Source organism: Hemicordylus capensis, chromosome 6, assembly GCF_027244095.1.
Source record: "Hemicordylus capensis ecotype Gifberg chromosome 6, rHemCap1.1.pri, whole genome shotgun sequence".
Taxonomy (NCBI): domain Eukaryota; kingdom Metazoa; phylum Chordata; class Lepidosauria; order Squamata; family Cordylidae; genus Hemicordylus; species Hemicordylus capensis.
In genome coordinates, this window is record NC_069662.1 from 98,840,533 (window position 1) to 98,853,588 (window position 13,056).

At 42.2% G+C, this 13,056-nt stretch overlaps 1 protein-coding gene across 1 annotated transcript in view; it reads left to right on the forward strand.

Annotated features, from left to right (window-relative positions):
* TGM4 (transglutaminase 4) overlaps positions 1-11,234 on the forward strand; it is an 89,999-nt gene extending 78,765 nt beyond the window's left edge. The window contains exons 12-15 of the mRNA XM_053264695.1: positions 3,659-3,958; positions 4,661-4,830; positions 6,626-6,762; positions 8,178-11,234. Coding sequence (XP_053120670.1) covers positions 3,659-3,958; positions 4,661-4,830; positions 6,626-6,762; positions 8,178-8,319 — 749 coding nt within the window. The 3' untranslated portion in view covers positions 8,320-11,234. The remainder of the gene's footprint in view (positions 1-3,658; positions 3,959-4,660; positions 4,831-6,625; positions 6,763-8,177) is intronic.
* The last annotated feature ends 1,822 nt before the right edge of the window (positions 11,235-13,056 follow it).

Here is a 13,056-nt window from a genome sequence, read left to right on the forward strand (position 1 = left end):
CCCCAGTTGCTGTTGAACTACAGCTCCCATAATCGCCAGCCACAGTAAATTGTGGCTGGGGATGTGTTGTAGGTCACCAGCAGCCCGAGAGCCAAGGTTGCCTTAGACTGTATGACTGATTGAGTAGAATGTCAAGAACCCAAGAAGGAACACCAGTCTAGCTCCTGACATTTCATTTCCTTGAGGGGGAAAACCAGCCAACTGAGCCTCTGCATTTCTAAATGATGAGAAGGACCCAAACATCAATCATCTCGTACAATATTCTGGCTAGCTCTACATTCTTAAGAGGAGTTTTATAACAGCATAGCACATTAATGAGGAACACCAGTACTTGCGAGAATGCTCATCTTTCAGCAGTCTGTCATGTATTAGAATACACTTGACAAGATTAGGCTCAGATCCTTCATAGAACAATTTACACAATGACATTTTTGGCTCAGTAATTGCAACTGTTACATGAGATTTTGGTTAAATGAAAAGGTATCATAGAGCAGTTGTCACAGAGCTTTGGGGAAGGGCTGTAGCTCAGCAGTGGCACGCAGGCTTTGCATGCAGAAGATCCCAAGGCCAATCCTTGGCATGGGGAAGACCCACATCTGAAACCCTGCAGAGCCACTGCCAGTCTTTGTAGATAATTTTGTGCCCCTGCTAGCTTGGCAAAGAGGCACTTTTTAACGTGGTGATTCTCTTTATTTTACAGGGGGAGAGTAACTGGCCCTATCCACCCCCAGCACAGTACCTCCAGTGACTATCTTGTCACTGGTGTCTATCTTGTGTTTCATTTTAAATTGTGAGCCCTTTGGGGACAGGGATCCATCTTATTTATTTATTATTTCTCTGTGTAAACCGCCCTGAGCCATTTTTGGAAGGGTGGTATAGAAATCGAATAAATAAAATAAAATAAAATAAAATAAAATATTTAAAAAATAGTGACCCAAGTGGATCAGTGATCTGACTCAGTATAAGGCCACTTCCTAGGTTCCTATGAGCTCTCTAAAAACGTAAACACTTTAAATGTAAATCTGTGGGGACAGGCTTAACAGGTGATGAATTTGTTACTTGATAACTAATAAGACTACATATAGCAATAGCAATAGCAATAGCACTTACATTTATATACCGCTCTATAGCCAAAGCTCTCTAAGCGGTTTACAATGATTTTAGCATATTGCCCCCCAACATTCTGGGTACTCATTTTACCGACCTCGGAAGGATGGAAGGCTGAGTCAACCTTGAGCCCCTGGTCAGGATCGAACTTGTAACCTTCTGGTTACAGGGCGGCAGTTTTACCACTGCGCCACCAGGGGCTCCTGGTATACACATCAGCTCTGGCTAAAAAGGCATACTTAAATCTGAATCGCGCTACTTTGGGTCTTGGATTCAAGCTCCTGGACATTCTCTCAAAACAAACAGGGAGAATCAGAACTAACCTCATTGACGCTTCCCCATGCTCTCTTGCAACTTTTCTGAGATAGGATCTCTGTATCTGATCTGTTCTTTGTTAAGGTTCATCAGGGAGACAGCCTAGACAGCTGGAAAGCACACAGGTAAACATGTGAGACACCCTGCCACACACAACAAACGGACACAGTGGGACAACGGCCACAGACGACGGAGCTGCCAGCCTTGCATTTATCCAGAATGTAAAATATATGATTAATAGAAGTAATTAATAATACATGAATAAATAAAAACATTAGTTGTTAGCCGCCCCATAACAAATTGTTCTCAGGGCAGCTTATAGCAAGAGATTCATACCTGCAAGAACAGTGCTAGAAGGTGTTGGGAAAGAATGCCCTTTCCTCACTGTGCCTTGTTAGGAAGACGCATCTTTTCAGGCGACTCCCCTCTATAATACTTGTACTTTGATTGTGGTGTTTGGCTGAAATTTGACCTGCAGCAAGGTTGGCTTGTGTGCCTCCTTTTTAAATTGTACAAACTCAATCAACTATATTTTCCACACAGATGAGTCATGTTGGGGTTGTCATAAGGAAACTTTCTTGGATGGTTTGTAGTGTCTGAATTAGGTAACTAAAAATGCCTTAAGCCAAGTCAAGTCAAGTCAAGTTTTATTTACGGTCCTAGACCAAACAATCCATGCATACAAATAGCAGAACAATTTATAAAAACTCTATAGGTTCTCATTATACATCTTAAAAGCAATATAACAAAATTTAGCTACAGAGTTAAAATTAAAAACATTTTCATCAGAGAGTAAAAATTTAACAATTTGTTCAGCAGATCGGTCTGTCTGTTTACAGACCAGAGGTAGAATTAAGTGCTCCCTTGATTGCCTATGTATTTTACAGGATAATAGAATATGCTCAATAGATTCTATTTCCCCACTGCCGCATCTGCAGAAGCGTTCTTCCAGGGGAACACCACTGTATCTCCCGGCTAATAGTGCAGAGGGAAAAGAATTTGTTCTTGCCCTTGTAAATGCCCACCGGAATTTGCTGAGTGTAATATGGGACAAATAATTTGCTGGTGAAAGATCCCATCTAGTTCTTACTCCTTTATAGAATTGTGTCAAAGAGGCCCAGTTATTTTGCAATTCAATATCTGTCAAACGCTGTTTTACTATTCTTTTAGCATTTCCCAAGTCTAACTCCAGCAGTTGTTCAGGGTCTATTCCTAGAGCAGCAAGCTTTTTACTAACTACAGTGCACCACTGCGGTTGTGGGTTTAACGATAGAAACTGAGGAATTAGGCCCACCGGGCGTAGGTGGACTCTCAACCAAAAGTAAATGATTAATAGCCAGGCACGAGATTCGATCTTTATGAGGCCAGCCTCCATACGCAGTATTACGTTTGCGGTGCATCTTGTAGTCCCAAAGATAGCTCTCAAGAAACCGGATTGAATTCTTTCAAGCATATCAAAGTTTGCATAAGGTCCCAATTGGATCCCGTACAACAGCTGAGGGATAACCTTTGCTAGATATAGTTTTAAAGCCGCAGGAATAAAACCTGCTCCCTGCGTTCTGAAAAATCTGTTAATTGCCACCACACTGCGTTTTGCTGAGTCAGCTACCATTCTCATATGTGCTGCTTTCCCAGCATTTTGTTGGAAAACCACCCCAAGATATTTTATTTGATTGACCTGTTCTAATTTATGTCCATCCAAGGTCCATGTAAATTTCCTTGGTTTATTTTTAAAGCACATAATTTTAGATTTGTTATAATTGATCTTCAAGTATTGCCTTAAGCATTCTCAAGTGGAATGGTCAGTCAGTAGTAACAAAAGCTGTATTAGGGCTGCTTCACACATTACAACACTTAAAAAAATTAGAAAACACCTTTCCAGAACAATGAAAAATATGACTGAAGCAAACACATATTTGAAAACTCATAGGTGTGCTCATCGGAAAGCCAGGCTGTTGAGTTTACAAGATGGCAAACTCAGATTTGATGGCAGGTAATGTGTGAAATGATCCTTTGTCTAAAATTGTACAGACTCAGCAGATCCTCTCGGGAGAATACAAAATTGCTTATAGTTTCCTAGAGATTCATTTGGCATTTCTCAAACATAGAAGAAATATAATATATTTGCTGAAAAGAATAACTGTATCTTGTTCCTCACCATGAAGCTGACGGTTGAAATGGTTTGTTTATAATTACATCTGAGTTTGTTTATTCCCCCTTTCTCTGTTTTTTTCAGAGTCCTCAGAAGAAAGAAAAGCTGTGGAAACCGCTTGCTCTTATCTAAACTCTTGCAACCTGAGAGTCAATGATGCCAATTCCTCTCATGTCCCCAAGGCTGAACTCGAGCTTGGGATGGAAGGCGAAAAAGCATTGTGGCCCGGGCAGCCTGTTGATCTGAATATTGTTATACAGAACAAACGTGCAGGTGCATGGACAGTGAAACTTGCTGCCTCTTGTCAGCTGGAGTCATACACTGGGAAAGTAGAAGCCAGCCTTGCAACCATCAAGGAGACTGTTCAAACAGAAGGAAAGCCAGGTGTGTGTTCCAAAAATTAGTTGTTGATTTCATGTGCTTTTGATGATGATGTCTGCCCACTTCTCTGTAGGAGGAAGATCTTGCACATGGTTATGTTGAGCCTTCCTGGAACAACTGTTTTGAGCCACAGATTTCTGATTAGGATAGGGATATGAAAAGAGATGCATGCTCCTTTTTGCAAAGTCCCATTCCACATTCTCTCTCTCTCTCTCTCTCTCTCTCTCTCTCTCTCTCTTACTTTCATTCAAGGGATTCTCTTAGAGGTGAGAGACAGATATCAGACAAGAAAGGGAGCAAGTCTCTCAACATGCACTCAGATTCATGGTCCATGAAGGACACAAACAGATCTATGCTCTCATCTCGGTAGGCCTCTCATAGGAACACAGGAAGGTACCTTATGCCAAGTCAGACCATTGGTCCATCTAGCTCAGTAATGTCTACATTGACTACCAGCAGATCTCCAAGGTTTCATGTAGGAGTCTTTCCCAGCCCTTCCTGGAGATGGCAGGGATTGAAGCTGGGCCCGTCTGCATGGAAGTCAGATGTTGTATTTTTGAGTTACAGCCCCATTCAACAGCTATCCTGATATCTCCCCCCTTGCAAGTAGGATACAACGCCTCCAAACCACACATATGCAAGGTACTTGTGTTGCATAATACATATGTTTCCCTCCCTAGCTGTCTTTTCTTTGTGTTGATGCAGTTATTCAGATTCCTCTGAAAGTAGCTGCTGACGCTTACATAAGCACACTGACAGCAGTAGAGGATGAACTTCTAGTCAGAATCAACGTGATTGCTGAGGTTCAAGAAACTAATGAGAAGTTCTCAGAAGAGCTGACTTTAAACTTTCAATACCCTCCTCTCAAAGTGGAGGTAAGAATCTGAATAATAGATCAGTGCTGAGATTTGTTGGTAGGTATTTACAAAACCTGTGAGAAGGAGAGAAAGAAACAGTTATTAATAGTTAGACGTAGAGACTGGAGCCTTTCCAGGCTGCAACCTTTAGTCCAGGAGGATGTGATCTAACATCGGAAAAACTTAGGATGAGAGTAGTCAAAGCAGCAATAAACAAAAACAAACATTTTCAGGCATAATTTGTATAAAGCTGGGGCCATTCCTATTCCTATATCTAATGAAGTTTGGCTACAGTTCCTTACATTTTCCCCCAAGCAGGGGTTGTTTATACTACATGTTCTCCCTGCTGTCTTCTGGCCCATTTTTGACCAATGGGGTTGCAGAGGAGGTGGGCGCCCCACCTCTTCCTTCCTATTCAAGTTTGCAGGTAGAGAAGGAGCAGGTATGTGCACATGTGTGATGGAGATCCGGCATTCTTTTAAATCTTGGCTATTATTTAAAAATTCATGAAATTTTCTTATTTTAAAAAAACACAAAAACTTGTCAAGGGTCTTGCACAAGGCTGCCACGGGTCTCTATAGCCAGCTACAAGGTTTTGTTTTGTTTTTTTAAACACAGAGGTCAATGGAGAATTAGAAGGAAAAAAAGTCTGGCAATGTTGCTCTGAAACCAGACACAGTAGTAGCACAGGATAGCAGGACTCTGTGTATTAAATTTGAAGCTGATTGGTCAATTAATTGATTTTAAATCATGTTTTTTGATAGGGAGGGTGTTTCAATTTGTATCCCCCATTGATCTTGCTGAAGAATGCCATCTGGTGGCTAAATCCCACCCTCACATGAACACATCCCAAGCCTCAGCATGCAAAAGTACTGTAAAAGCCCCATGTGGAAAAGCTCCTCAGAGACGGCTTCCTCACAGCACAATATTCCCCATCACTCTGCTGTTGCTTTAGCAGCAAAAGGAGGCTGGGGCTCCTCAGATAACAGCCCTCTGACCTAGTAACAATTGTTGGTAGGGAAAGAGGCACCTTTTAATGTGGTGATTCTCTTTATTTATCGGGGGGGGGGAGTAACTGGCCCTATCCACCCCCAGCATAGTACCTTTAGTGTTAGTTGCTGTCTATCTTATGTGTCTGTTTAGATTGTGAGCCCTTTGGGGACAGGGATCTGTCTTATTTGTTTGTTATTTCTCTGTGTAAACCGCCCTGAGCCACTTTTGGAAGGGTGTTATAGAAATTGAATGAATGAATGAATGAAGTTCAGAGAAATCACACTAGGGGCTATGATTTTGCTAGGCAGAATCCCTTTCTCCTTGTCTCCCACCATGTCTCCAGTGATTGGTTTGATGGCAAAGGAAGGCAGAGTTTGCTCAGTCTCACTCTGACAAAAAATAATGTGAGAAAGGAAGTGGAAGCCAGCTTATCTCCCCAGGTAGCAAAGCTCCCTTCCCCAGCAGCCCTGGTACCTGTACATAGCCACAATGAGGAAACGTGTGTGCAATCTTTATCCATAGATTCATAGCAGTTTGAGAAGAGACATGAGGTAGCTGGGGAGAGGCATGAAGCCAGTGCCCCCCCCCCCGCCTGCAAGACTTCCTGCTCTCCTGTCTGAATCTGCAATCTTGTACTTTCATCTTCCACACTTGGATGCAGACGGCTACACGTAGCTCTACTAGTTGTTAGATCTACAGATTTACAGTATTACTGAATGTTATACAGAATGTTAGATCTATATAGTTCTACAGTATTATAGAATGCAGATGTAGTGTTCCCCCCCCCCCTGTTCTTCTGTGACCCTTGTTTGTTTTACAGATGCCAGAAACTGCAAAGATTCATGAAGATTTTAGCTGTGCATTTATTTTCAAGAATACACTATCCATTCCCTTGGAAAAATGCAAATTGTATGTAGAAGGCCTGGGCATCTTTACAATGGAAACATTTGATCAAGGGTAAGGAATGTGGCTAAAGGAGACTACCACATACTGAATCAGACCTAGTGCTATCAGCTACGTACAACTGGCAATGTGTCTAGCAGTGGGTAGCTTTCTTACCTGAGAACTTAACTGGGTGGTTGCAACTGAAGCTTCATCTACACAGATACTGAGGCTGTTCTCATGAGCAGGAGCTGTATGAATGATGGGAGTTGTAGTTCAGCAGCATCTGGAATAGCACAGGTTGGGAGGGAACCCCTGCCTTAAAGCAATACTTGAACTTTGCCTTCACAAACTGGAAGCCTAACTGGAAGCCAGATCTTGGCTAGATCATGTGTTAGGAAGTTCCATTCAACAATCTAGCTGCTGTATTTTGAACCAGTTGAAGTTTCTACTTGGAAAGCAGCTTCACAGGCATTTCACTAATCTAAACAGCAATATGGAGCCATTTGCAAGGACTCCTCCCATTTAAGCTTGATAAAAGGCTTTCACCCAGGCTTTTAATTAGATGTTGTTTTAATTGTGTTTTAATTGTGTTTTAATAGTTTTAACTTTTTACATTTCAATTGTTGAAATATGTTAATCTTTTTATTGGTTGTTTTTATTGTCCTTTAAACCACCCAGAGAACTTGCGTTTTGGGCAGTATAGAAATATGCTGAATAAATAATAGGAGAGATCCATGTGTGCATTACATTGTGCATGCAGTCAGAGAAGCCCTAAAGATAAAGTGTGCTGTCAAGTCAGTGTCATCTCCAGGCGACCATAGAGCTGTGTGGTTGTCTTTGGTAGAATACAGGAGGAGTTTACCATTTCCATCTCCCACACAGGGGCATAACTACCATTAGGCAAGGGGAGGCAGCTGCCTGGGGGCCCCCACGCCTCGAGGGGCCCCCCAGAGGCAAGTCACATGTGAAGAGTGTGTGTGAGTGTGTGTGAGTGTGTGTGTGTGTGTGTGTGTGCGCGCGCACGCACGCGCGCACAAGGGGCCCATTTTAAAATTTTGTCTCTGGGCCCACTCCAGCCTCGTTACGCCCCTGCTCCCACGCAGTGTGAGATGATGCCTTTCAGCATCTTCCTATATCACTGCCGCCCCATATAGGTGTCTCCCATAGTCTGGGAGACATACCAGCAAGGATTCGAACCAGCAACCTAACACTGCAATAAATGGGGAAGCCCACATGTGCAGGAACTGCATGTGCACCTTAACATGGATTTGGATAGCGAGTCTGGGCAGAATCCAGACTAGTCAGTCATGACTAAGCACCATTTAAATCAATGAGACATGTTAGTCATGACTAACTTAAATCTGAATAATTTCAGTGAGGCTCAGTCATGACCAACTTAATCCAGATACTACCCTTTGCCTTTAGAGAATCAAGTGCAGTAAGCGTTGTTTTATAAGTAGTAATATGCATATATTTTTTCCTTCTAGGGATATAGCACCTGGAAGGATCTTTAAATCCAAAATAATCTGTACACCAAGAAAAGCTGGACTGAAAAAGATAGTGGCCAAACTGAACTCCAACCAAGTGAAAGGAATAACTGTGGAAAAGGTTATTAACATCACTGAATAGGCGTATTCCCAAATGCCATCACAAGGTGTCAGCAGGGATGTGTGCTATGAATTAGCCTTGCTGATACTGCCTGCAGCCTTGACTGTGGACCAAAACATAAGAGACATACATGTTAACACGAAGAGTTTCAATGGCTTAGGGTTATAGCACATTCCAAGCTAATGTGGATTTAATAGATTATTGAAATTTGCTCTTGCACGCATATAGATTTGACAGCTTATGGTGATTAAGCACATTGTAGATGATTGTGAGGGGAAAGCTGGCTCCATTTTTCTTTTGTAAGCAATTCTGAGCTTTTCATAATGCTAGCAACATTGGCTCTTTCTTGTCCTTTGGATGATGTAATGAAAGCTTTGCCTGCTGCCATTTTTTGCTTGCTTGCTTATCATCCATAGAGCAAAGTAGGATATACAATATATTACAAAGCTATATTTAGTGCATACAGCAGAGGTCAACATACTTAACTGATCGGTTTTGGGTGTTGTTGTTGTTGTTGTTGTTGTTGTTGTTTTAATTAGAATTATAGAAGTTTAGAGTTGGAAAGGGCCCTGGAGGTCTGAGGGTCCAACCCCTTGTTCAGTGCAGGAAGCTGCTGCTGCTACAAAGATCGATATACCATCTTTCAACCAAAGTTCTCAAAGCAGTTTACATAGAAAAATAAATAATAAATAATAAAGATGGTCCCCTGTCCCCAAAGGGCTCACAATCTAAAAAAAAGCATTCAGCAGATACCAGCAACAGCCACTGGAGAAATGCTGTGCTGGGGTTGGACAGGGCCAGTTGCTCTCCCCCTGCTAAATATAAGAGAATCACCACTTTTAAAAGTGGTGCTTAGTTAGCATCTTTAACAGATAGCTGCCCAGCCTCTGTTTGAAAACCTCCAGCAAAAGCAGAGCCCACCACGGCATCAGGCAGACTGTTCTACCACCAAACACAGTTAGGAAACTCTCCCTCACGGCTAGCCTAAATCTGCTTCCTTGTCATTTCAACTCATTGGTTCTAGCCCCGTGGAGAACAAATCTCTTTCTACATGACAGTCCCTTTGTCTAGTTGAAGTAGACTATTCTATCCACCACCACCCTGCTTGGTCTTCTCTTCTCCAGGCTAAACATACCCTGCCCCTTCAACCTTTCCTCATAGGACTGGGTTTCCAGACCTCTCATCATTGTGGTTTCCTGCCTTTGCACCTGTTCCAGTTTAATCATCTTCCTTCTTAAAATGCAGGGCTCCAAACTGGAAGGATTACTCCACATGAATCTGACCAGTGCAGAATAGAATGGAATGGTTACTTTGCATGACTTGAATTCTGGGCCTCTCTTAATTCAGCCTAGAATTGTATCCACTTTTTTTTTTGGCAGCTACTTCACACTCCTGGCTCATAGTCAGCTGATTGTCCACTAAGACACCCAGATCCCTTTCACGTATACTGATGACAAGCCATCTGCCACTCACCCGATATTTGTACATTTGGGTTTTCTTACTCAAATGCAGACCTTCACATTTGCCTCTGTTCAACTTCATCTGGTTGGTGCTGGCCCAATAGTTGAGCAGATCAGATTGATTCTGTCTCATCATCACTTTTTTAAATGACTGTAGCCATAAAGCAAACTTTAAAGTTATTATATAACCCACTGGCTAGAGAACATCTCCTACTATACAGTCATATTTCTACAAACCCCTTAAATCATGCAGATAGTGTTTGAAACATGCTACATCGGTAATAGAATCAGAAACAACGCCTAGAAATGCTATTTCCGTCACTGATGTAAGCTGCATGTTTCAGACACTATAATATTTAAGAGTTGTGTAAAAAAATGGAATGTTAGTATTTAGGGAAGGTGAGACTCTTGTACTTGTTGCTATTGTGAAACAGAATCAGAAATCCTTGCTAATCTATTGCAAATCACCCATAGATCGCTATCCACCAGTAGATCCCAGTTTATCTTCTGCCTACATCTGCCTTATAGCATTTGGTACACTGTACTGTATAATTTTACTCAGGGCTATGTGTATTCTTCACCCTGCTAACTTGGCAAAGAGACACCTTTTAACATGGTGATTCTCTTTATTTAGCAGGGAGAGAGTAACTGGCCCTATCCACCCCCAGCACAGTACCTCCAGTGACTGTTGCTGGTGTCTGTCTTATGTTTCTTTTTAGATTGTGAGCCCTTTGGGGACAGGGATCCATCTTATTTATTCATTATTTCTCTGTGTAAACTACCCTGAGCCATTTTTGGAAGGGTGGTATAGAAATTGAATGAATGAATAAATAATAAAATAAATATTCTCTGATTCTGCACAAAAATGGATGTTGCTATTAAGCAAAGGATCTAGCTTTCAAGCATCTAGTTGTTGTTTTTAAGCAAAGGATGTATCCATCTTCCTGTGCTCACCCTTCCTTCCCCACCCTTGAACGCTAATCATACAATGCAGCTCTCCAGACATTACACATTGAGGCTCATGTGTGGGTATATTGGTATCATGACTGCACTTGCACGAAAATGGATTATACCCTTCATTTATAGCCTTTATGTCTGTAAAAATGAGCTTGGAAATGAATTCCCGGAAGCCATTCAGGACTGAGCTGGAGTTCCAGTGGTCAAAGAAGAAGCTACCATCGGTAGCTTTCCCCTGACACCCTAGATTTAGCAAAACCAGAGTAAAATATGTACATCTACATAATGTAAAGATGGCAGTACTGTATTCTGCTTTTCTTGGTACAGAATTTTATTTAGCTCTGCTTTTATCTCAGGAATATAGGTTTCCACCAAGTAACTTTGCAAAAGCATATTTCACACAAATTTTCTGGGTTTTGTTATTGTTGTGCTGTAAACTAGTATACTAAACATTCAGCATCATACTTTTCATAATAAAGATGATTACTGCTGCTCAAAGTATTATGAAACCAATAAAGGATTGCCTTCCTAGACATGCCTGAACAGACTATATCAGTAATTTTCACCAAAATTTGAAAGAATATGTGAATGTGTCATATATTCATGCCAGTCAAAAGGGGTCAATGTGTCAGTTTTCTGCACTTTGTAACAGGTTCTGAAGCCAGAGTTATGATGGGTAAGTTCTGTACAGTACTAGAGTGTGACTTTCTGGTTCTGAACATAGCTACCTGAGGAGAGCCTACGAGTATGCTGGCGTTAACACTCTAGTTCGGATTCTGAGATAGATTTCCACCCATGGCTGCATAAATGTGTGTAATCAAGCAAACCACTGCACTCTCAGCTATGCCCTTTTTGTCATAATCTTGCCTGCATTTTGGTACACAATATATCCACAAGTATTGCCCCTCACCAGTTATATTTATACTATTAACAGAAATATGACATAGGAACATAGGAAGCTGCCATATACTGAGTCAGACCATTAGTCTATCTAGCTCAGCATTGTCTACACAGACTGGCAGCTGCTTCTCCAAGGTTGCAGGCAGGAATCTCTCTCAGCCCTATCTTGGAGATGCCAGGGAGGGAACTTGGAACCTAGATGCTCTTCCCAGAGCAGCTCCATCCCCTAATGGGAATATCTTACAGTGCTCACACTTCTAGTCTCCCTTTCATATGCAACCAGGGTGGACCCTGCTTAGCTAAGGGGACAAGTCATGCTTGCTACCACAAGACCAGCTCTCCTCCTACTCCTATGTTGAGGTGGTCTCTATCCCATCCTCATGTTAAGTCAATTGGGAGAAAAACCACTTCAAACAGGGTTGATCTGTGTAGGCACTATGATACACAACAAGCCAGTCTGACAGATGCAACCACATTCACAAGTGGAACGACTGTCCTCCGTGTTTGGCTTGGACCGACAGAAGACTTAGGTGTTGTATGTATACAAGAAGTGTGTGCCCAAGGATAGCTGACAATCAAAAGATGTGTCAAATTGTGGAAGTTTTGCCTGTAGAATGCAATTGACCAGTTACCAGACCTGTCATGATAGCCTTCAGGTCAGTCACAGTGTGTCTGTTCAGCTGAAATGAGAATCGAGATGTTGAAGCATGGATTCTCATTAGTGTAGGGTTTGAAATGTTAATTTTTCTTAACAACACACATTCTCAGTAAGTTATGCTGTCACACAGGGCACAATATTTGGGGTGTGGGGCTCACCACTTCACTCCACAGAAGTGAAATATTATTGTAGGTTCTGTGGTCTGGAAAAGTACCAAGGAATAAGAAAGTTGTATTTATGAGTAAAAATCATGACTCATTAAACCACCATTCCTTTTCCCCCACTTTACTTTTATGAGTTTGCCAAGGCTAAAATGGGGAGGCCTACTTTGGCCTGTGTGGGGAAAACAAAATAAGGATCCATACTTCTGGCCACTCTCAGTGTCATGACCTGTGGTTGTGACCTCAAGGGGCCTAGGAGGCAAGAGAGCTCGTGCCTAAAAATAAAAGGCTGTGAGGAGGAGGCCTGCACTGGCTTATCTGTGTGAGGAAATCAGAAGACCCATATGTTTGGCCCTCTCTAGGTGCCATGGCCCACAGCTCATTGCCTCAGGGGGGCCTGGAGGAACTGCAGGGCTGTAACTAGAAGGCTGGCTGTACAAGAACCTACTCTCCTGGGCTAGGGTCTGAAAATGCAAATGGACCTCAAAGCAAATGGCTTGGGGCTGGCATAATGGCATCATTAGACTGTGTCAGTCAGCAGAGGGAAGTAGGGGGAGTGTGGCGTGAGTGGCAGGTGGTGACTGCCCAAAATCTTACCTCAGGGCCTCCCTCAACATCGCTA